Source organism: Cervus elaphus, chromosome 2 (assembly GCF_910594005.1).
Source record: "Cervus elaphus chromosome 2, mCerEla1.1, whole genome shotgun sequence".
Lineage (NCBI taxonomy): Eukaryota > Metazoa > Chordata > Mammalia > Artiodactyla > Cervidae > Cervus > Cervus elaphus.
In genome coordinates this window covers 46,718,957-46,743,720 of record NC_057816.1, presented here as the reverse complement: position 1 = coordinate 46,743,720, position 24,764 = coordinate 46,718,957, and the positions used below count along the sequence as shown (strand labels likewise).

General features: G+C 44.5%; 1 protein-coding gene across 11 annotated transcripts in view; it reads right to left on the bottom strand.

Annotated features, from left to right (window-relative positions):
- The window catches only part of FAT3 (FAT atypical cadherin 3), a 762,831-nt gene that overhangs the window by 279,718 nt on the left and 458,349 nt on the right, over positions 1–24,764 (bottom strand). Inside the window, exon 4 of one of the 11 annotated variants that reach the window (XM_043876774.1) lies at positions 14,826–14,911. The exons of the other annotated variants lie outside the window; for them this stretch is intronic. Coding sequence (XP_043732709.1) covers positions 14,841–14,911 — 71 coding nt within the window. The 3' untranslated portion in view covers positions 14,826–14,840. Of the gene's footprint in view, positions 1–14,825; positions 14,912–24,764 lie in introns of those variants that run through there. 11 annotated transcript variants of the gene reach the window in all.

Below are 24,764 nucleotides of genomic sequence, written 5' to 3'. Positions count from 1 at the left end.
AAAGAAAAAAAGATTATTGGCACTTGTGTGAAAACATGAGCACATGTGACCCGATGGTGGCTAAATTCAGGCTGTGGCCTCAGCTGTGAACAGTTCAAGGTCCTTCCAGGAAAACACATAACTTGACCTCTAATTATCATGGAACTGTTCTAGAAAGGAATCAGGTTAATGAGGGGTGGTTCTCACAGTGGAGACAGGCTCTTCTTCTTTGTAAATCCTCTCATCACCCAAGAATTAGAGGTGCAGAGGCAAGCAGAAAGATGCTTCCCACTCTCCAACAGCTACCTCTCGTTTCTGCTGTTCGCAAGACTACGCTTGATAATGGCTCCCTGGCATAAGGCACCCTGTTCTCACTTCACGTTAGTTGACAAGATACTAGCAATGGAGATTCTCGGTGCCAATAGGAAAGATTATGTCCTTAGATTCTGCTCATAAAATACAGCTCCTTCTATATTTAGACCAGTCAATGTTAGTTGATATGAATAGTATCCCAATAATTATAGTAACAGTAATAATAATATTGATATAGAGGTAGAAGAAACACAGATCATCTGCTTGGCTACCAAGAAAGCCACTTTTTTTTGGTATAATAACCACCCACATTCACGGATGTATAAGGCATGCTTCTTACATCTGCCTGAAGAGCTTCTGTCTGTCAAACAAAATACAAAGATTCTTTGTGTCTCTCTGTCTTATAATTCCTTTCTCACAATCTCTGCCTGGACTCTATAAATAGCCAGTGCTTATTTTAGTAAAAAATTAGATGCAGATTTATCGATCATTTCTAAAATGCCTCTATTCTCTCTCCAGTTCTTTCTGAAGCACTCGCTTTTGCAATTTCTAAAGACAAATGAGTTGTCCCCCCACATGAATTTCTTGCCTCTTCCAAACAGATCAGTTGAGATGGGAACGTTTATTGATGAGAGTGGACATGTGTCAACATGCTGTAAAAGTAGAGAGAAGAAAAGACAGCCTTGCCTCCGAGGAGCACTGCCAACCACACGCTCATGCCCATCCATTATGCCTCAAAACCCATGTGTGAAACTGTCTGCATGACTCTAGGGGGTCCTTAGAGGCAGGATGTGGATCTTGCAATTGAATTCACTTCCAGACTTTGCCCAATGGCAACAGCATCTCCCATTCAGAACAGCAGGGCAGTTCCAGACACATCACGGACCACAGCCAGGGTTCAAAAGACCACACACTTTTCTGTCCCCTCAATGTGACCACATTTTATCAAGTTCATCTTATGGATATTTTTTGCATACCCTGGACTCAGATGTCAAGAAGGACTGATGATGAAGCCGAACTGCAAAGAGACCAAACCAGTCCATCCTAAAGGAAATCAACCCTGAATACCCATTGCAAGGACTGATGCTGAAGCTGAAGCTCCAATACTTTGCCCACCTGATGCACAGAGCTAACTCATTAGAGAAGACCCTGATGCTGGAAAAGATTGAAGGCAGGAAGAGAAGGGAACAACAAAGGATGAGATGGTTGGATGGCATCACCGACTCAATGGACAGGAATTTGAGTAAACTCCGGGAGTTGGTGATGGACAGGGAGGCCTGGCATGCTGCAGTTCATGGGTCGCAAAGAGTCGGACACAACTGAGCGACTGAACTGAACTGATCAGGTACTTACAAAAATGAAGTGCCCAGACGTGTGTGTGTGTGTGTGTGTGTGTGTGTGTGTGTAGGTAGCAAAATAGAGCAATGTAATGTTTTTTTAAAGATTTACTTTTAGTAGGTCTGTTGATTCTACTCTCTTTGCCATGGGACCTAAATATTGAAGAAGCCCCGCTGTGAAGACAGCTGTTGCTGTTTAAGACATAATCTAGAACAAGATATATTTTACGTGCTTGTGGTTTTGGAAAAAAATTTAGGTGAAAGCTACATGAGGTCGGTGGCAGGCTGAAGCTGTTGTTTACCTTTGTCTCAGAGCCGTGAAAACCAGAGCAAGGAAAAGAGGACTCCAGGTTAAGAGCACAGTTCAAACCACTGCACAAGACCCACGCTGCTTACCCCCTGCTCTCCTCTTAGCATAAGGCTCACTCTCAAATAATTACCATCGCTCTCACAAAGGAACCACTATGAGCAGACCCCTCTCGACCATGCTGAAAACAAGATTTCATTGGCCAGCAGGATGCAGTCTGGGGCAAGCAGGATTGTTCTTTGCTGCAGGGTTGAGCATCAGTTTTGGGTCTTAGTGGACAGGCCTCTGCTCAGAAACTAAAAATGATAAGGTTATCACATCATTCGGGCCCTGCTGGCATCTGCCACCCCTTCCCGCCCCCACCACTTGAGAAGATGTCAAAGAAAACGAAATGCTCTTGAGATCTTTATTCAGTCTGGACTCTAACGTTAATGAGGAAATCATCTCTGTCATGAGTTTAAAGAAACCGTTATAAACCCCGCTTCCCTGCTTCCCAGCACAAATGTTCATATATTTCAAATCGATTTATTCTTAGGTTAGTTGCTAAAGTACTGTATGTTACCACTTAAGTGTAGAGTTTAAAATATAAAACAGAAGAGTGACTATAACAAAATAAAAACAAACTCCCAGACACACAGAACAAACTGGTGGTTTACCAGCGGGGAGAGGGAAGGGGGAGGGATAAGAGAGGAGCAGGGAGTAAGAAGGACAAACTAGTCTGTATGAGATGAATCAATCATGAAGATACACAGTACAGGGAACATTGGCAGTAATTTATAATACCTTTAAATGGAGTATAATCTATAAAAATTTTGAATTAGTTTGTTGTACACCTAAAACTACTATAATATTGTAAACCGACTATACCTCAATAAAAAAGATACACTGTCTTTATGTTAAAAAATAATACAATACAATAAAATAAGTAAGCTACAGTGATACACTGTACAGCACAGGAAATACTGCCAATATTTTATAGCAACTTTAAATGGAGTATAATCTATAAAAAATTTTAATCACTCTGTTATACACCTGAAACTAATATAATATTGTAAGTCAAATATATTTCAATTTTTTAAAACCACTTTGAAATAAATAATAACAAGAAGTTCACTGAGTCATTTTTGGTCTTTATTATATTTTGCTCACACTTACGTGGCACACACTACAGTTTGTTAGACAGTGGGAATAAATCCTGAGTGGTCCACACACCACCTGAGCCACCAGGGGAAGCCCCCATTGCTGCACTAAACCTTGCTTAATTCTCATTTCAGGTTTCCATATGCCACCTGGAAAACACAACCACATTCTCAACACTGGCTCTGAGGCTCAAGAAAGAGCTCTAAGTCTTGGGTGCCCTCCTTTTCATTTTGTTTTTTTGCTCTCCTAGCACCTTCCCAACACTCCTCAAGGAGTCACGATGTAAGAGCAGCATCTGTATACATGAGGTCGGTGTCCACACAAGCCGGGCTCCAGTCTGCGGGCCCTGGGACGTGCCCGGCAGGCGCCCCGCGGCCCCCACCCAGCTGCCCCTGGAGGCACCCTCCTCTCTGCCAGTCATCAGTCACCACTCACGTCTCGGGAACAAGGCCATCCACTTCCACCAGCCTCACGCCTTTTTTTTGGTTTCCTGTTAGGCTCCAGGCTTTACGGTAGGGAGTGCAGCCGAGGTAGCAGCCCTCCTAAGATATTATTTCTCTAGTGTGATTCTACACTAACACTTGACTATCTTTCCCCTCAGAACTTTTCATTGGCAAAATCAGGGTGATGATGAGGAAACTGAGGGAAACTGTAGGATGGTATCTGTGAGCATTCTTAGAAAGAGAGAGTGACGTGAAAGAAGAATGCTTCATTGATGCCACGGGCACAACTTTATAACAGATGGGAGTGCATCTGGTGCTGAGTGGCTCAGTCGTGTCCGACCCTTTGTGACCCCATGGACTGCAGCCCACTAGGCGCCTCTGTCCATGGGATTCTCCAGGCAAGAATACTGGAGTGGGTTGCCATTTCCTTCTCCAGGAGATCTTCCCAACCCAGGGATCAAACCTGCATCTCCTGTGTCTCCTGCATCACAGGCGAATTATTTACCCACTGAGCCATCGGGGAAGCCCGTCACAGACGGGTAGGAAGGTAGTTTTCATTTCTACACTTAATAATGTCACCCTCATTTGGGAACAGAGACGTCAATGTACAACACAATTGTGTTACACTGAGAACTGGTGTCATTACATTCCCTAGGCTCTGTCCTCCAATAAGGATGAACAGCAGAAACAGCATGGAGTTGGGAGACAGGCTATCTTGGATTTACATCTGAGCTCTGCTGGGTGATCTTTTTTTTTCTTTTTTGCTGCTGGGTGATCTTGGGCAAGCAAATTCAGCTCTGTGAATTTTAGTATTCCCAACCATAAAACAGGGCAGGGAGAGCCAGCCAGACTTCCCTCAGTGAGTATTATATAAGCAGGCCTAGGTATTTTAGGTCCTTTTCTCTTCCATAAACTCCTCAGTTTGATACATAGCATGAGAATACAGGGTCTCTATCTTCAAACAGGAGCTTCAGTTGTATGAGAGGGGGACTGAAAGGGGGAAAAGAACGATGACCACACTGATGATGACAGTGAGGACAATGGCAAGATCATGAGGATAAGAACTACTTTTTAGATACTTCAACCATAAAGTGTTAGTTGCTCAGTCATGTCTAACTCTTGGCGACCCTATGGATTGTAGTCCACCAGGCTCCTCTATTCACGGGATTCTCCAGTCAAGAATACTGGAGTGGGTAGCCATTCCCTATTCCAGGGGATCCTCCTGCCCCAGGGATTGAATCTGAGTCTCCTGTATTCCTGGCAGATTCCTTAGCATCTGAGCCACCGGGGAAGCCCCCTTAACCAGAAGGCACTTACAATTCATTCAACAAGCTGTAGGCTACACTGATGGAGCAGGCCGAGCCAGCTGTCTCTGCAAAAGGGCATTTATCTATTCAGAAAATGCAACGGGTTCTTGAAGAGCTATAAGCATATCTACTTGTAGAGAAGAACTTGACAAAACAGGTGGCATGATAACTTTACAAGGACTAAAAACACTCAGGTTTGTGTTTCAAGTAATCACGGAGTCAACAGCCTCTGGGAAGGTGGCAAGGCAGAGTGGCAAGACCAGTGGACTGGAGCTTTGCAAACTGGATGAGCTCAGAGCAAGCTACAGATTCTTCAGTCTGGCTTCTTCCCACCATGCTGCCAATGGCTGCCAAGCAAGTCCTTCTGCTCTGCCCCCTATTTCTGATTAAGACCCTGCTTCTTCCCAATGCCCACATGGGGGGATGATTCTGAATCTAGCCCCATGCTGCCCAATGCACCAGTAATCATCCTCATATGACTACTGCCCACATGAGACGTGGCCAGTGCAACTGAGGGTCTAACTTTTAAATTTCACTTAATTTTAAACAGATCAAATTAAAATTTAGAAACTGATGGTATTGTTGGAAAACTTTTAAATAGGTTTAGAACCACCTGGATATATGAGTCTATCTTTTCAACTGTAAATTTACTGTAAATCTAAATAGAGATGAATTTCTGATGCAAACGGCATTCAAATTGAGATGTGCCAATAGTAGACAATGCACATTGGATTCTGAAGATTTGGTGTGAAAAATAATATAATATCTTTTTCATACTTTTATATTCATTACATATCAAAACTATGTTTTGTACATAACAAGTTAAATTAAATATATTATTAACCTTAGTTTTCTCTGCTTATTTTTACCTTTTTAATGTGGCTAGTAGAAAAAGTTAAATTGCATGTGTATATTATATTATGTTTTTGTTTAACAGCACTGGCCTACAGTAGTGGAGATAAAATACCCAATATTACTGACTGCTAAAAATGCTCTGAAAATATCATATCCTTTGTAATGGATTTGTTGGGTCTAACGGGGCTTGGGCTTTGGAGCCTAGAGCTGAATTTGAGGGCTTCCCAGGTGGCTCAGTGGTAAAGAATTTGCCTACCAATGCAGGAGACTCAGGAGACAGGGCTTCCATCCCTGGATCGCGAAGATTCCCTGGAGGAGGAAATGGCAACCCACTCCAGTATTCTTGCCTGGAGAATCCCATGGACAGAGGAGCCTGGTGGGCTATAGTCCACAGGGTCGCAAAGAGTCAGACCTGACCTAAGGACTGAGTAGGCACACACAAGCTGAATTTGAATCTGGCTTCTACTAATTTATAACAGACATCATCAGCCTCTTATTGCTGTCTGAGGTCTCCCTGAACCCTGATGCAGTATTCGAAAATATTTGCTTTCCCTTTTATCTCTACGTCCTCTGAAAAGTTGATAAATATGCCTTCTACTATTTGGTTGAATGACAAAATGCTGCGGAATTCATCTGGGAAGGTTTCAAAGATGTGTGAATTCCACTGCACACTCCAACTTTCCACCATCATTTACAGCAGTGAAGACTGCCTTCCACAGTCCAAGGAAGGGACCCTTCTGCATTCTACATATCGATTTCACCAAGAACCTGGCTAAATCAGACTCCAAGGCTATACCCACTATTTCCTTTCTGCATGTCCACAGTGCAAATAAAAATCAAGTGGTGCCTTCTGCCATCAGAATTATCACCCAAGAAACATTAAATGCATATCTTTATCCTTCATGATTATTTTTATTGAGCAAAATTTGCTCACTCTAAGTTCATCGGGCACATGATTGGATGCACTGCAGGAGACACACTTTGGGGACCACCAACCACTCAGTGTAACATGGGATCAGCCTAATCCCTGCTCTGGGGATGGGGGTGAGTCCTTGGTGATGCCACTAAGAAAACAGACATGCTTTATACAAAGAGATCTGGAAAATGCTTAGCAGTGTGACTTTCCAGGGGAAATATACTCTTGATTCACTCCCACCCTCTTCTCTCCTAGGGCAGAGTCTTCTGTAGCCTAATTCTTGGTAGTCATCCAATTTTATTTTGGGCCACAGGTATTCCCCACCTCTCCTTGTCCTGGATATACACACACAGGAATCTGTGAGGTAGGTGTTCAGGGGAGAAAATCTGGTAAAACGAGCAGCAGAGGAGGGGCAGAGAAATAAACAGGAAAAGACAGAGCTCCAAGGGGCACGTCTGAGTCGATGTGTTTCAGTTCCTCCATTTATAAAATGGGATCCAGGCTGACAAAGTTTTCCACCCAGGGATGCTGTATTTAATTGGCTAATTAATGAATATAACTCACCCTTAAAAATTCTAAGAAAGCCATTAATGCTAAGTATTTGCTAGGTATTTTTTTTTTTTACACAAAAACCTTTTAAAGTAATTAGCAAAATTAATGCTGTGAATTAGAAAGTAAATTTAAAGTTGGGAATCTATTCCTGGGATGGCAAAAAAAAAGAAAAGCTGAAGTAATGGTGATCTAAGCCATCATAGTGGGAATTTTATGTCGATGTGTGGTGGTTTTCTTGTGTCATTACATCAAGAAGATGGGCTATCTGTGAAGAGGAGGTAGTTGGGTTATAAAAATAAATATGCAGCAAAAATGCATGCATGCAGGTGTGAAGAATAAAGTAGAAAATAAGGCATCTCTATATTGGACACTGATGAACCTAGCCCTAGGCAACTGATCACTTTGGAGCCCCCAGGTCACTAGAGCAGAGCTATAGGGTGGGTTTTCAGGGAACACAGAAAGTTCATCATGGCTGGCTATCTATATGTTACAGTGGAGATGAAGGGAACTTTAAACACTAAACCCCATCTTCACATCACTGAACATTATATAATTTTGCTTCTACACCCAAGATGACCAAACACTCATAGCTTCCCAGAAGGAACATTTGTCAAGGAGCAGAGACAATGGTTTGAATCAAATATGAGGTAAAAGAACCCAATCCCAGGGACTCATAAACCCCAAATCCAGAGGTCCGTGAGCCTTGGCTAGTGTTCAGAAGAGATTTCAAGCATTTCACAGGCTAGGCACAGCCTGGAGTCTGGATCAGCCAAGTTCTGGGCGAGGGCTATGAAGTTGAAATAGCATAGAGAGCCGCTTCCATGCGACTGCGGAAGGAGCTGTCCCTACTGTTACAAACGTTGGGACTTCCTGCCGCTGATACGTGCAGTGATGGACAGCATGCGATACATTTAGTGCATCTAGGAGCTTAAGATCCAATTAGAGTGACTCATTCAGTCATTCAATATATACGCCATGAGGACTGAATGCAAGGTATACTGCTGGACAATGTGAGGTTACAAAGCTGAACCAGACACAGAACTACTCTCAAGGAACTCACTGTCAAACTTCACAAATCGACCAATGCAAGCATGTATGCTAAGTCTCTCAGTCATGTCTGACTCTTTGCAGCCCTATGGGCTGTAGCCCAGCAGGCTCTCCTGTCCATGGGCTTCTCCAGGCAAGAATACTGGAGTGGGTTGCCCTGCCCCCCTCCAGGGGATCTTCCCAACCCAGGGATTGAACCCTCATCTCTTATGCCTCCTTCATTGGCAGGTGGGTTCTATATCAGCGCCATCTGGGAAGCCCACTGCAACCTACAGAAATAAATACATTTGCGCTCAGCACCAAGCTCGGTACCTGTGGGCAGTTTAGGGAAGTCGAATAGCTGTGCAGAAGACAGGGGTACACACCGTGTTCAAAGCATACACTCTGGCAGGTCAGAGTGAGGGGAGCACGTCCCCCCCCAGGAACGCTGGCGGCGGGCCTGAGTGAGAGCTGAGCCGGAACGGTCTGAAGCAGACTGACGGCGGGAGGAGACACGCGTGCACGGAGAAGAACCAGCAGTGATAACAAGCATTCAGTATTGCTTATTTTCTTAAGAAGCTTATATATATAACCATTTCATTTTGTCCTGACAACAAATGTGTGTCTAGAAAAAGGAACAGATACAGAAGGATGATGCAGTGCATCCACAGACTCACAGTGACAGAGCCGGTACCCCTCCACTTACCCTCCACTCATCAGGCGGCTGCCAGTGCCAGGAATGGCTCCAGGAGCTGGGCACACACTCACCCTCCACTCATTAAGCGGCTGCAAGGTGCACAGAGCTCTACAGAACTGACACTGCTTTGCCCTCCCAGGGGGCTGGAATTCTGAAGGAAATGTATAAAGCACGCCCCTCACTGACTTATTTCCTGAACGTCCAGCGCGGAAGATAGAGGGGATGATATGCAAAGTCCCTTCTGTAAGCAGATTTCTACCAACATTGACCGAGATAGAGAGCCAAACCAATTTGCAAACATGACACAAGAAAATAAGGGAACAATAGTTTAAAATGGAGTCATTTAGTAATTTATAAGCACATTTTAAGACAAAATATCAAAAGGCTTAGAAATACTGCAATATCCTCATGAGGCTTCCAGAGAGCTTTGAGAAGTGGTGGGCAATGTGTGGAGGAGTCCTTTATCTAGAACCATGAGAGGCCTTGTCAGGTCAGTTCCGTTCAGTTGCTCAGTTGTGTCCGACTCTTTGCAACCCCATGAATCGCAGCACGCCAGGCCTCCCTGTCCATCACCAACTCCTGGAGTTTACTCAAACCCATGTCCATCGAGTTCGTGATGCCATCCAACCATCTCATCCTCTGCCGTCCCCTTCTCCTCCCACCCCCAATCCCTCCCAGCATCAAAGTCTTTTCCAATGAGTCAACTCTTCACATGAGGTGGCCAAAGTACTGGAGTTTCAGCTTCAGCATCAGTCCTTTCAATGAACACCCAGGACTGATCTCCTTTAGGATGGACTGGTTGGATCTCCTTGCAGTCCAAGGGGCTCTCAAGAGTCTTCTCCAACACCACAGTTCAAAAGCATCAATTTTTCGGCACTCAGATTTCTTCATAGTCCAACTCTCACATCCGTACATGACCACTGGAAAAACCATAGCCTCGACCAGATGGACCTTTGTTGGCAAAGTAATGTCTCTGCTTTTTAATATGCTGTCTAGGTTGATCATAACTCTCCTTCGAAGGAGTAAGCGTCTTTTAATTTCAGGGCTGCAATCACCATCTGCAGTGATTTTGGAGCCCAAAAAAATAAAGTCTGACACTGTTTCCACTGTATCCCCATCTATTTCCCATGAAGTGATGGGACCAGATGCCATGATCTTAGTTTTTCTGAATGTTAAGCTTTAAGCCAACTTTTTCACTCTCCTCTTTCACTTTCATCAAGAGGCTTTTTAGTTCATCTTCACCTTCTGCCATGTAGAGGCAGCACAAATAATCTAATTTATTGAAAAATTTTTAAAAAAGGAAAGTGAATGTATTTAAAATTCACTGAGGAATTAATGCTAATTAGAGCCATACTTTGGCAGCCAAGAACAGAAGATGTAATTTGTTAGGTTCACAGTAGGAAGGTATAACAAGGACCTGGACTTTCCAAGTACAATTTATGGAACAGTGAACAATGCAGTGACTTAAGATTGATTGTGAATCAGACTCCATTGCTTCTGAATACTGCTTGAGCAACCAACTGTGTTAGTTAAGAGAGTTCTGGATGCTCCCCAACACACTTATATTGAATGCATTTTTGGGAAGCAGAGATCGGGTTTTGATAGTGTTTATTGGGTACTAATACACAAAAAGCGTCATATTGGTGGGAAGGTGGGCTGCAGAGACGATTCAGGTCTCCCATTTCCAAGGAGCTTATCTATCAGCTTAGAGTTGGGTTCAGGAAGTCTGGTACACCCCAGTTTGTAACACCACAGGAGATGAGGGGCACTGGGATCGTAGAAAGAGCCACTGGGACACGGAAGTGGTTTCAGTAAATTCTGGCTTAGGGGTTAAAATAGGATTCATAGAGGAGGAACATTTTAGTTGGTTATTGAAAGGTGCACGCACACACACTTTATGACAAGTAGAGAAGGGGATGTTAGGCAGATTGAGCCCAAATGCAAAGGAAATGAGGCAGCAGCCAGGGTCAGAGACATGGTAATGCTTCAGGGAGCATCTCCCCAATTTCCGTATTTAAATGGAAGATGCAAAATTGTTACAGTAATGTACACATATACAAAAGGATGACTGTCATTGCCCAGCACACTGCCTCCAGACTCTCTTTGTCCCTCTGTTTCTGAGGAACAGTTAAAGCAAAGGGAAACATTCCCGCGATGAAGGCAGTCTTCTGGGTGGGGGAGACAGGGGAAGCCTGGCATTCCTGGCTCTTTATGCCCGGTAAGCTAGAGGTATTCTGATTTTAATCGAAGCCTCATTTGCAGCTCTGAGGAACACAGGGCCAGTTTTACTAGAAAATGTGGGCCAGAGTTTTACATAAATTTATCTCTTCAAACTGACTTAGTCAATTCTTAAAAGCAAAATCAGTTTGATGGCCTTAAAAATGGTATTGGAATTAAATATTTTAAAATTATGTTAGTTTCAATATCTGACCTCCTTAACTCGACATGCACACGTCTGGATAGGGCTTACAGCTTTGATAAGAACCAAGCCGCTTTCGGGCTGGATTGGGCTGTCAGTGGCAAACGGTGAGAGGTGGTCATTGGAGCACCAGCCTTAGGAGCAGAGCTTTGGAGTCAGGCTGTCCAGGTTTCACCAAGGATGAACTGTGGCATGTTGAGAGGGTTAGTTCATTTCAGTTCAGTTGCACAACTGTGTCCGACTCTTTGTGATCCATGCACTGCAGCATGCCAGACCTCCCTGTCCTTCACCATCTCCCAGAGCTTGCTCAAATTCATGTCCATCAAGCTGGTGATGCCATCCAACCATCTTATCCTCTGTCGTCCCTTCTCCTCCCACCTTCAATCTTTCCCAGCAGCAGGGTTTCTTCTAATGTGTCGGCTCTTTGCATCAGGTGGCCAAAGTATTGGAGTTTCAGCATCAGTGCTTCCAATGAGTATTCAGGACTGATTTCCTTTAGGATTGACTGGTTTGATCTCCTTGAAGTCCAAGTGACTCTCAGGAGTCTTCTCCAAAACCACAGTTCAAAAGCATCAATTCTTCAGCGCTCAGCTTTCTTTATGGTCCAACTCTCACATCCATATATGACTACTGGAAAAACCACAGGTTTGACTAGATGGATCTTTGTTGGCAAAGTAATGTCTCTGCTTTTTAATATGCTGTCTAGGTTGGTCATAACTTTTCTTCCAGGGAGCAAGTGTCTTTCAATTTCATGGCTGCAGTCACCATCTGCAGTGATTTTGGAGCCCAAGAAAATAAAGTCTGTCACTGTTTCCAGAGGGTTAGAAACACTGCATTTTAATACATATGTAAAAGGAATGATAACAGCATCTCCCTCCTAAGATTGCTGGTGTGACTACAGTGAGGCTATGTGTTAGACAATATTGGGGCATACATGAGTAAGTCCCTTACATTCAAAGAGCTTACAGTCCAGACAGGAAGATAGGGAATTAAAATGAATACACTATGCAAATTATCAAGTCCATTTCCATTTCTTTAAGCCAAAGCATCACTTAGATGTCAGCATTCAAAATCTTAGAAATTTTGGAGTTGGCTAAGACTTGACAAGCACAGCTTTGACGCTGCCTAAGGGAGACAAAGGCTGACCTGTTCCACGCTCATTCCCCCACGCAATCCAGAGGAGGTGAGAAGACTGGGAGGAAAAACCGGGAAACCTGGAAGTGTGCAGTGGAGCATCCACTCTCCTGGCGGAGGCCTCTGCTCTCATCATTGGCTCTGTTTCCAGAAACTGAGTGTGCACCTCCTGACTCTGATTAACCAAGGCAGAACTCTATGGAAAGGGGCCATGCCACTGGATTCTGAGAATTAAAAATTAGATCTTAATTCATATTAAAAGACTCAGACCCCTCCTATTGTGACTCTATTGTTATCATTGTTGAGTTGCTAAGTTCAGTCTGACTATTTTGCAACCTCATAGACTATAGCCCACTAGGCTCCTCTTCCATGGGATTTCCCTGGGAAGAATACTGGAGTGGGTTGCCATTTCCTTCTCCAGGGGAACTCCCCGACCCAGGGATCGAACCTGCTACAACTGCTCAAGTATCCTCCCTACACTGTGTGTCTCTTTTGAGAACAGTGGCCATTGAATAGGGCTTCCCAGATGGCACTAGAGGTAAAGAACCTGCCTGCCAAGCCAGGAGACATTAGATGCAGGTTTGATCCCTGAGTTGGGAAGATCCCCTGGAGGAGGGCATGGCAACCCACTTCAGTATTCTTGCCTGGAGAATCCCATGGACAGAGGAGCCTGGCAGACTATAGTCCATGGGGTCAGACAGGATGATGGAACAACAGGAGATGGTCCGGGTTGCCAGCCCTACTTTGCTTCTCAACTGAGTCCCCTAAGCCAGAGGAGGCCAGTCTCTTTCCATAACTGAAGCCAACACTATGAGCTGGGTTGGTTTATACTAAAGGTCACCAGTGTGCACGTGTGCATGCTAAGTTGCTTCAGCTGTGTTCAACTATTTGCAACCCCATGGACGGTAGCCCCCCAGGCTCCTCTGTCCATGGGATTCTCCAGGCAAGAACACTGGAGTTAGGTTGCCATGTCCTTCGCCAGGGGATCTTCCTAACCCTGGGATCAAACCCGAGGCTCCTGTGGCTCCCACATCACAGGTGTATTCTTTCACCACTGAGCCACCTGGGAAACCCAAAGTTCACCCGAAGTAATGCTCATTCCAGAGGGAGAAAGAGTTGGATTGCTGATGAGACAAAGGTGCCTAGCACTCCTAGCTGGGAGAGGGAAATGACAGCCCACTCCAGTATTCTTGCCTGGAGAGTCCTGTGGGCAGAGGAGCCCGGGGGGCCGCCGTCTGTGGGGTCGCACAGAGTCGGACACGACTGAAGCGACTTAGCAGCAGCAGCAGCTCTCCTAGCTAACTAGGTATCCGTCACTGAAAGGTTATGATGTCCATCCTGCTTACCTAAATTCTGTATGTGAAATATCATTGAATTCTCACAATAGCCCTTTGAAGCAATTATTTTCATATCAACCTCATTTCACATGTGAGGGACATGGGGCATGGAGAGGGTAAGTAATGTCTCCCAGGGCTGAAAAGGGCCCAATCCTAGGACTGATGGTGTCTGGTACCAGCGCGTGAGACTCAACTGTGATCTCATCTTTTGCTAACTGCACTGAGTGATTTCACTTGGGTACCTTAAACCTGGCCACGGTGGGAGTATTCCGTTCAGTTCAGTTCAGTCGCTCAGTCGTGTCCCACTCTTTGCGACCCCATGGACTGCAGCACGCGAGGCCTCCCTGTCCTTCACCAACTCCCGGAGTTTACCCAAACTCATGTCCACCGAGTTGGTGATGCCATCCAACCATCTCATCCTCTGGTGTCCCTTTCTCCTCCTGCTTTCGGTGGGAGTATTAACACCATGGAAATCAGCAAGCACTATAAATCAGGTCTTCAGGTATGTGTGTGTTTGAGTGTGTGACAGCTAATATTACCAGCAGCACATCCGCCATCTAGGGCTGTCTGATTTCAAAGTCTCTGTGCTAATGAACCACTACCCCTATGTAATCAATAAGCAACAGTACAGGGACCTGGCCATGCCTGCATGTTGGCATGACAAGGGCTGGGGGCAACGCAGAGTGCAAATAGAAGGACGGAAGTATGTGGGGAGGCTAGAAAAGGAACATGGAGTATTAAAATCTGCCAGGAAGTCCCCACACAGTAGATGGACACTGTATCTGTACCTGTATCTGGAAGACACAAGCCACTAGAAAGCTAAGTTCTTGTCAAGCAGGAGGAATAGTTCATAAGTTTCTGCCACAGGCTGGAACAAATCTCCCTCAAGACCATACAGAGCTCCTTCTCTGATTCCTAGCTGGCTTCTGCTACCTGGAGAGCAGAGCTGACACCAGCATCCTGGTTGTTGAAGGTTATGCACTCAGTGGTGATGACAGAAGATGACTCTCTGGGCTCTCTGTGGACCTGCTCACTCCTTCTCTCACACTTCAACCTCCGGGGGAGTCTGATGACAGCGCTCATCCCCACACAAAGAGAAGCACTCGGTAGTCTCCCCGAAAGGACCTGACTTCCTCTTCACTTATTTGCTCTAGGAATAAAGTGACAAGGGAGAAAGCAAAAGGCAACAAAGGAAAAGGTCACATACACAACAGTGCAAAATGGGTGTTCAATCAGTGCTTGATGAACAAAGAAGAAAAGGTAATGAGAAAAGAAATTATGACTTTAATTTAACCTGTAAGTATCTCATATCTAGATCTCTGATATGAAAACATAGCTAAGACAGACTGACCTGGCTTCATGGGGATACAAGGTCCATTTTCCTTCATTTGCTATCATTTGCACCACATGGCAAATCTGTGAAGCCTTCTGAGATCAGAGTCTGAACAACAAGGCACTCAGCTGAGATGTTGATGCCTGCTCTGTAGCTTTCGGGGGGATCTTTCCAAAATATGCGGGATGGATGTCCAGACTTGATACTTGCTGGCAACACGACAAGGAGATAGGCCCTCAACAACAGGTACAAGAAAAGGGGAGCGGAGAAAGCCAACAGCCAATTCCAGAAGACTTCTTGAGCCCTGCATTCAACTCAGGTGTAGCCTCTGCCTCTGTCAGGTCAGTCTTCCCAAGGGTGGCTGGGAGGCATTTGCAGATAAAGCACGAGCAATTTTTTTAAGTCATAAACCCTCAGGCGAGCATCAAAGGCTGATTTTTATGGTACTCTCTAGAGTCTTGCTTGCTATAAAATACCATCCTGAGGTATCGGTAGCTGTGGACTTCCATTTTGAGGTTCATAACTCTCTACAAGTTAATGGAAATCAATAGAGCCAGTGATCCTATATTCTTCATAATTAGTGAGAAATGATGGTTTTCATCACAATCCAGGGTGAGACCTGTTTCATCACACGCCCAGACACTGTTGCACACACTAGGTATGAAAGACAAATATCACCTTTTATGCCTTGCTGGGCAGGTATATGAAGCTGAATTATAAAGATGAATAGATGGAAAGGGACTCCGAACAGGACTGAAGAGAGCAGGGACGGGAGACAGAAGGAAAGGGGTCACCCAGGGATATTTGCAGCAATCCTGGGTGATCCCTGTGGTCTTGTGATGTCTTTCAACTGTGGAGTTATCACAGGCTGCACTTAAATGTGCATCTTCATGACTGCTATTGGTCCCAGGTCAAAAGTATGTCTCCAACTGATTCTAGGACCTGGTTCTGGAAAACAATTTTAAGGGCAGCCTGCGTTTTGGGCAGGTCCCCCAGGAAGCTCATTGAATAATGAATACTCACTGGAAGGACTGATGCTGAAACTCCAATACCTTGGTTACCTGATGTGAAAAGTCGACTCATTGGAAAAAACCTTGATGCTGGGATAGACTGAAGGCAAAAGGAGACGAGGACAGCAGAGATGAGATGGTTGGATGGCACCACTGATTCAATGGACATGAACTTGGACAAACTTCAGGAGATGGTGAGGGACAGGGAGGCCTGGTGTGCTGCGGTCCATGGGGTCGCAGAGTCAGACTCGACTGAGCAACTGAACAACAACGATTCCCAGGAAACAGACTGGGACGAAGGTTTGTGTGTAGATGGTTTACTGGGGGCCCTCTTGGGATCAACAATCACAGGGCTGTAACAGGAGCAGGTCAGGCCTCAGCGGATCCAGAGACCACTCTGGAGGCAAGATGAGCCTGCAGAGCTGCTTGACCTTGAGGGAAGTGGGTCTTGGCATATCCCTGGAGGCAAACTGTTTGGGAGAGCCAGGTGGCTCTCTTCAGCTAAGACCATTCCCAGAGTTGGAATCTGCTGAGGGCCATCAGCGGCCAGCACTCCCAGAAGCAGAAGGGATGGGGCCATGGCCCTGAGGGGCCTGCAGAGCAGCCACAGCACCCACGGCCATGAAGGGCAGTCAAGGAGGCCAAGCACGCAATGCACCGTCGAAGTGTCCGCTATGGTTTCCAGCGGCGTCAGAGACAGTAGCCACCCTTCAAGTCCTTGTCTTCATGTCCCTTCTTTGCAGAAAGTCTCATTTCTCCCAACAAAAATAGGGCAACATGATTCATCTGCTATCTGCTCTACGACCCAGAAAGAACTTTACTATCTTCCTACCCCACTCACCCCTCCACTCGTCAGAACAGACATGGCAGACCAAGCCATCAGAATGAAGACAAACATGCCTTCTCAGCCTCCGGTATCCCTGGTGTCTTGAACCACTTTCCTCTTCCTGGGACATTACCAGGTGCTTTTTACTGAAATCTCCATTCAGGCTATTCTAACCACGGGAGAAGTGGATTTTTTTTTATATCCAAGTGTACCAGTGAAATGGGTCTAAATAGACTTTTCATGAAGGGCTTCCCTGGTGAGTCAGATGCTAAAGAATCTGCCTGCAGTGCAGGAGACCTGGGTTCAATCCCTGGATTGGGAAGATGCCCTGGAGAGGAGCATGACTACCTACTCTAGAGTTCTCGAGAGTCCCGCACACAGGGCGGAGGCACAGCACGGGAGAGAAGCACATTATCAGCCCCTGCAGTGATTTCCTGCTCTGCTCATTTGACATTTACTAAAAATCCCTGCTCGTGCTGGAGCATCTATTTGCCCCACCAAACATGAGACAGATGTCTACAATTTCCTGTGTTCCTTGTTTAGAAAGCCAGAAAAATTAAGATATAGAGATATGATAAAGGTAATATAACTTATTTGATAGGCTGCTGGTCGGTGATAAACCAAACTGCTGTCTCTCGAAGTCTACTCCGCACTTGGCTGAAACTACAAAATGTTATCTTATTGGTCCTGATACCTCCCAGACCTCCCAGCAGAGACTGCTGCTCAGCTCAGGGGAATGAAAAATGTTGTAAGAATTCTGAGTTACTCTCTGAATGAGGAAATAATTTAGAAGAAAAACTCCATGTGAAAATTCAACTCCTTGAGAAATGTACACACTGTATCAGTTTGAAATACTTTGTCATGCTGATGTCAGACTTTTCCAATTTTCCAGCTGACACTGGCTTCTTCATCCTAGCATTCAAGGACTCAATCAGGTGACCACAATTCACCTTGTTCATCTTATTTCTAGCAATTATCTCATCTGAAGCCCATTCTTCAAGTTTATTGTTTTTCTTAACATCTTCCTGTACCTGGATCCTAAACTAAATGATATATTCTCTTTAAATAAGGATCTATGTTATTTGTTTATTATGATTTCTATAACTTTTCCTAACTCTAACAATTTACATAAGCACTAAGCTCTTGTTTGCTTAATTTATTTTGCAGACACAGAGGTAGATTAAAGCAAGACGTCACACAATGAACTAGTAAAACAGAAAGAGAATTAAAATACAAGGATCAAAGAAAAGGAGATAGTGCAAAAATGCCAGTGGAAGGCTGAACATAACTGCCAGAGTTTCACTTTTGGGTCTGAGCCTCCAGAAGCCAATAAAACAAAGAAAATAGGAATTGTCCTAGTTGTCATCAGAAAGAAGAAAGCAGAGCAAGTCTAATAAAGCCTCTTTTTAGCACAATTCTGAGAGATAATTCTCAGCAAGGGATTCTGTAAGGAGAGGTAGCAGTCAGTATTTCACAGAAAATGATTCAAAAATACATATATACATTGCTTCCAATAGTGTCTTTCCAAAAATGGTGTTGGTTATGTCCTGTTACCTCTAATTCACTGTATACCAACAGCTTCTAAATAAAGAAATGCTATTACTGTTGACGATCCTGGTTCTACACCCATGTTTTAGCAAACGTTCATTCTTTGGGAATGCCTTCCTTCACCATTTTCAGCTTTTGAAGCCTTCTCCTTTCGCTCAGGCTCAGGTTAAAACTCACTCATGGGCTATGCACCTGCGGTCAGTCTACGACAGAGGAGGCAAGACTAAACAATGTTGGAAAGACAGTCTCTTCAACAAAACGGGGCTGGGAAAGTTGGACAACTACATGTGAAAAAATGAAATTAGATCCTTCTCTACACACAAAACTGAACTCAAAACGGATTAAGGGTCTAAAGGTGAGACTGGACACTGCAAAACTCAAGGAAAACATAGGCAGAACACTCTCTGATATAAACCACAGCAATATCTTCTTTGATCTGTCTCCCAGAATAATGGAAATAAAAACAAAAATAAACCAATGGGACCTACTTAAATTCAAAAGCTTTTGCACAGCAAAGAAAATAATAAACAAAATGAAATGACAACCCACAGATCAAGAGAAAATATTTGCAAATGATGTGATGGACAAGGGATTAGTCTCCAAAATTTACAAACAGCTCATGATGCTTAACAAGGTTGAAATAAACAACCGAATCAACAAATGGGCAGAAGACCTAAACAGACATTTCCCAAAGAAGACATACAGATGGCCAAGAAGCACATGAAAAGATGTTCAGCATTGCTAATTATTAGAGAAAAGCAAATAAAAATTACAATGAGATTCACCTCACACCAGCCAGAATGACTATGATCAAAGAATCCACAACCAGTAAATGCTGGCGAGGGTATGGAGAGCAGGGAATCCTCCTACACTGTTGGCAGGAATGTAAATTGGTTCACTCTGGAGAACAGTATGGAGGTTCCTTAAAAACTCAAACAGAGCTACTACATGACACTGCAATCCCACTGCTGGACATGTATCCAGAGAAAAGATGATCTGAAAGGACGCATGTACCTCAGTGCTCACTGCAGCACTGTTTACAACAGCCAGGACATGGAAGCACCTTAAATGCCCATCGATAAAGGAATGGGTAAAGAAGATGGAGCACATATATGCAATGGAATAGTACTCAGCCATTAAAAAGAATGAAATAATGCCATCTGCAGAAACATGGATGGACTTAGAGAGTGTCATACTGAGTGAAGGAAGTCAGAGAGAGAATATCACATGGCATCCCTTATAGTGGAATCTAAAAAGAAATGATACAAATGAACTTACTTACAAAACAGAAAGAGACTTACAGACTTAGAGAATGAATTTACAGTGGCCAGAGTAGGTAAGAGGTAGTTAGGGAGTTTAGGATGCTCTATTTAAAATGGATAACCCACAAGAACCTATTCTATAGCACATGAAACTCTGCTCAATGTCATGTGGCAGTCTGGATGGGAGGGGAGTTTGGGGGAGAATGGATGCATGTATATACATGGCTGAGCCCCTTCACTTTCACCTGTAACTATCACAACACTGTCAATTGGCTCTACCTGAATACAAAATAAAAAGTTAAAACAAAAACAAAAACAACTCACCCATGGGCTCCGTGAAGTCTTACCTCAAACTGCGGATTTCCTACACTGTATTCATGTGATATTCACATATATAGCACACACCACTCTCACCTCAATATGTCTTTTAGGTTGTTCAGTAACTATGCTTTCAAACTGGATGGTGTGACAGATTCAAGATGGCTGCAATTACTTTCGCTACTGAAAGAGGAATCAGCTATCCTCCCACTGAATCTGGGCTGACTTCAGGGACTCACCTAAATATTTACATATGGTGAAAGGGGTGTTATGTCCATTCCATGCCTATCCTCTCAGACAATCAGCACCTCTTGTTTCGCCCTCTTAAAACCGAGTGTCACAACCCTGTGGGAAGCCCAAGCCACATGGAAAACCCATGTAGATGCTAGGATCAAAAGTCCCAGTTGAGTCAAGCCTTCTATCCATCCTGGAGAAGGAAATGGCAACCCACTTCAGTATTCTTGCCTGGAGAATTTCATGGACAGAGGAGCCTGGAGGGCTACTGTCCACAGGGTCACAAAGATTGGGCACAACTGAGCAACTAACACTTTCAATTCACAATTTTCCACCCATACCCTCAAGGACTATATATGATAAAGCTCTCTTGGACCTTCCAGACCAGTTCATCTGCCAGCTAAGTACCACCAACTGGCCTCCATCAACACCATGCAGAAAAAAGAACTCCCAGTGGAGTCATGCACAAATCCTAAGCTAACGAAATCTTAAGATCTAATGAAATATTAGTTGTTTCAAGCCATGTAACTTTGTGTGTTTGTTAATTGCTGCTGTGTCCAACTCTTTGTGACCCCATGGACTGCAGCCTGCCAGGCTCCTCTGTTCATGGGATTTCTCAAGCAAGAATATTGGAGTGGGTAGCTATTCCCTTCTCCAGGGGATCTTCCTGACCCAGGGATCAAACCTGTATCTCCTGAGTCTCCTATATTGCAGGCAGATTCTTTATCATCTGAGCCACCAGGGAACTTTGGGGGTGGTTTATTATGTAACATCTGATAGCAAAACATAAACATCCTGAAATTGAAATCATGCATTCTACTTCATTTCTTAATTCACTTGAACAAATAGCTATGAAATATCTAACATGTACCAGGTACTATTATAAAAGGTAGGAGATAAAATAAAATAAATAAGACAAAATCTCTGCCCTTTTTAAGCTGACATTGCAGTGAGGGAGACAGACAATGAACATGAAAACAGATCATGTTAATTTGGAATCTCCAAATTGCCAGGTACAGAGCTAACTAAAGAAGGTGACAAAGAGATGCTGCTCATTTGTGCCCTACAACACAGCTCAACCTGTCACTCCCCATTGTACCTATAAACAAAACCCAAAAACCTAACTGAATCCAAGTATTTGGAAGATGAAGTCATTAACAAGACAAGACAGATAAACCAGACAAGTTTATAAACAACACATTTCTGGAACAATAGGTATAATGAATGGATGTTTACCTATTTCTCAAAAGCAGTGTCTCTTTTGCCTGTGGAACCCTAAAACTTTTATTAGGAGCATGGGGGCAAACCCCCAGGTCTTCAGAAAAGTAGGTTTCCCTAACCAGGGTAGAATGTATCGCTCCGTGAAATGTCAACATCAAAACAATGTAAAAAAAATAATTACAGACAGTGTTAGTGTTGTAAGCTGATAAGGACCAGATGGTCTTTTGTATTTATGGTTTTCCTTGTGCATACAAATGCTTTGGGGATCTAATTAGCCTTCTACAAAACTCAAACTGGGTAATTACTATCATTATCCCCTTTTCAAATAAATCTGAAGTCTAAACTGCAATTATGTTTTTTATCTTACATTTGGTATTCACATATTTTAAGAATTGTTCTTTGCCATCTACTCAGTTCATCTTCTTAACATCAACTGAAGTATATAAAGTGCAGGAGGATGATTTTAAAAAAAAGAAAACATTTTTAAAAATTGCATCACTCTGTTAGAGGAAAGTGCTGACAACCACCGAAGCACTTTCTCAACCAGAGTCCTGTTTCTGTCACATTTTCACTCCAATCAAGAATAAAGTCCCTGTTCTCCATGACTTTATATTTCCACTTACGCTTTGCACAGCAGAAGAGGAGAATTTCTACACAGAGACATAACCAGTCACGCGTGTTAGAGAAAGGATTCTCCGTGAGATGCAATGTGGCAGCATTTCAATTAACTTGTGACTCTGCCCCCAAAGAGCGATACCTGGGCTGGCAACAAGCTATGGAAAAGGAACAGCATGCATAACAAGGCTGGCAAGTCATCTTTATCGGATTTTTGGCCTTGGGACAGTCAAGTCACATGATAATGACATCTCTGGCTGCAAGTCGAGGGAGATGCGATTATGTGCACCAGTGAACTCATAACAGAGAATGCAACCAAATCTATCTCCAGTGAGAAGTACATGGTGGGGGAGAGTGGGGCATTGTCAAGAAGCAACCGCTTCATTTCAGGCACAAGGCCAAGGACTAGAGGTGATCGGGGGCATGCGTGTCCTGCTTGCCAGGGCAAAGCATGGACAGTGACAAGTGGTGAGGAACACACCTCTCCTGGCATGCCTCCCCGGGAAAAGGGTCAAGAATACTCAGAACTTCTGGCTGACAACTCAAAATCCAGCATCATGATGACTGGTCCAGAGGGCAACATCCAAAAATAGCTGACAGAGGGAAAAAGCCAGATGATAAGCAGGACTGCGGGGGACGCCTGGCCTTGGGGAGGCACTTCCACCACCGGGGGATGCTGAGTGTCGGTGTGGGTTTCAGGGGGGCCCCTGGCCTGCCCGACAGAGGAGGGCTGCAGGCCTGCCACCCGGTCCTGCCCCCTGAGCCTGCCCTGAGCTGCCCGGGCAGGCACAGTCACGGACAAGGATGCCTGCAAGTTCAGACTTTATAGTCCCTGAGAGGATGGCAGTAACCCCCTGTTGCTGCTGATAAGTCACTTCAGTCGCGTTCGATTTTTAGCGACCCCATGGACTGTAGCCTGCCAGGCTCCTCTCTCCATGGGATTCTCCAGGCAAGAACACTGGAGTGGGTTGCCATGCCCTCCCCCAGGGGATCTTCCCGACCCTGGCATCAAACCTTTGTCTCTTATGTACCCTGCACAGGCAGGCCAGTTCTTTACCACTAGCACCACCTGGGGAGTCTAATCTCACAGCTCACTGAAAACAGTCCCGGAGGCATGCGTCCACTCTTCCATTTAAGCAACAAATATTTACCAGGCATCTTCTTAGGGCTATGCACAGTGTGAGACGATTTATGTGAGTTCAGGTGTCAGTGAAGACACTGGCCTTGCAAATCCTGTCATCACTGTCCCATCATAAACGGAGTTAGAGACGCAGCCCAGCACCGTGGCAGAGTCTAAGTGCGTGGAGCAGAGCTGAGGGCCTGGTGGGTGGGTGGACAGGCAGTGCTGAAGTCTTTGGGTTGTGGAACTCATCATGCAAGGAGCTGTCTATCTCTGAGTTCATACACCTCCTCCTGATCACATCTTAACATCGGTACAGCTATTTTTACAGTGTCTCTTGACTATCATCATGCTTGTCGGAAGCAAGACGGGTGCTAAGGTTCTAATTTACAGATGCACAGATGGATCAGAGGCACGAATGGACTTGCCAAGAACTGGACAGCAAGTAAGAAGTCTAAGCAGGACTCACACCCAGATCTTCTCAAGATAAACAGACTTCTAGACACTTCTCCGTCTAAGGGGGCTTTTTCTGAAGCCTCTGAACAGAAATCTTGGTTACAAGGCTGCTCAGCATCTCAAGTGTTCCTCTAGCTTCTGAGGTTGCACATCCAGGAGCCCAGGGAGCTTGAATTGGGGCAGGACCAGGCACCTGCCTTAATTAGCTTGTAACCTGATATGGCAGAACAAGCAGACTTCTGGTGAGCAGGCGTAAGTTCAAATCTCATCCTGGCCTGGGTGAACTTCATGAAGTAACTTCACCTCTTTGGGAGTCTGGTCCTCACATGTGGCATACTAATAGTAATTCAAATGCATCCTGAGGCTGACATCACATATAATACTTCACTTATTCATTGACACCATCGTAAGTTCACAGTGAGCAGGTGATAAGACGCTTGGGATGATGCACAAGGTAAGGACTAGCTGTTTTCCTCTTTCTATCATCCCCTGTGGGTTTTGTCTACTCTCTAAATGGGTTGTTGTTATTTACCACTAAGTTGTGTCTGACTCTTTGCTATCCCATGGACTCTAACCTACCAGGTTCCTCTGTCCATGGGATTTCTCAAGCAAGAATACTGGAGTGGGTTGCCATTTCCTTCTCCAGGGGATCTTCCCGACCCAGGGATTGAACCCGTGTCTCTTGTATTGGTAAGCAGGTCCTTTACCACTGAGCCATGAGGAAGCCCTATCTGGGTATACCCTAAATCTAATGAAAGGGCTCTTAAAAGAAAAAAGCAGAGAGAGATTTGAAACACAGAGAGGAAGTCCATGGGAAGAGAGAGGCAGGAATGGAGTTATGCAGCCTCAAGCCAAGGGATTCCTGGAGCCACAGAAGCTACAGGAGGCAAGAACAAATTCTTTCCTAGAGTCGGCAGCGAGAGCCTTGCTCTGTGATATCTTAGTTTTGGACTTCTGGTCTCTAGAATGGTGAGGAAATAGATTTTTTGATATTTTAAGTCATCAAGTTTGTGATAATTTGTTACAGCAAGTCTAGGAAACTAAAACACAATATGTTTAT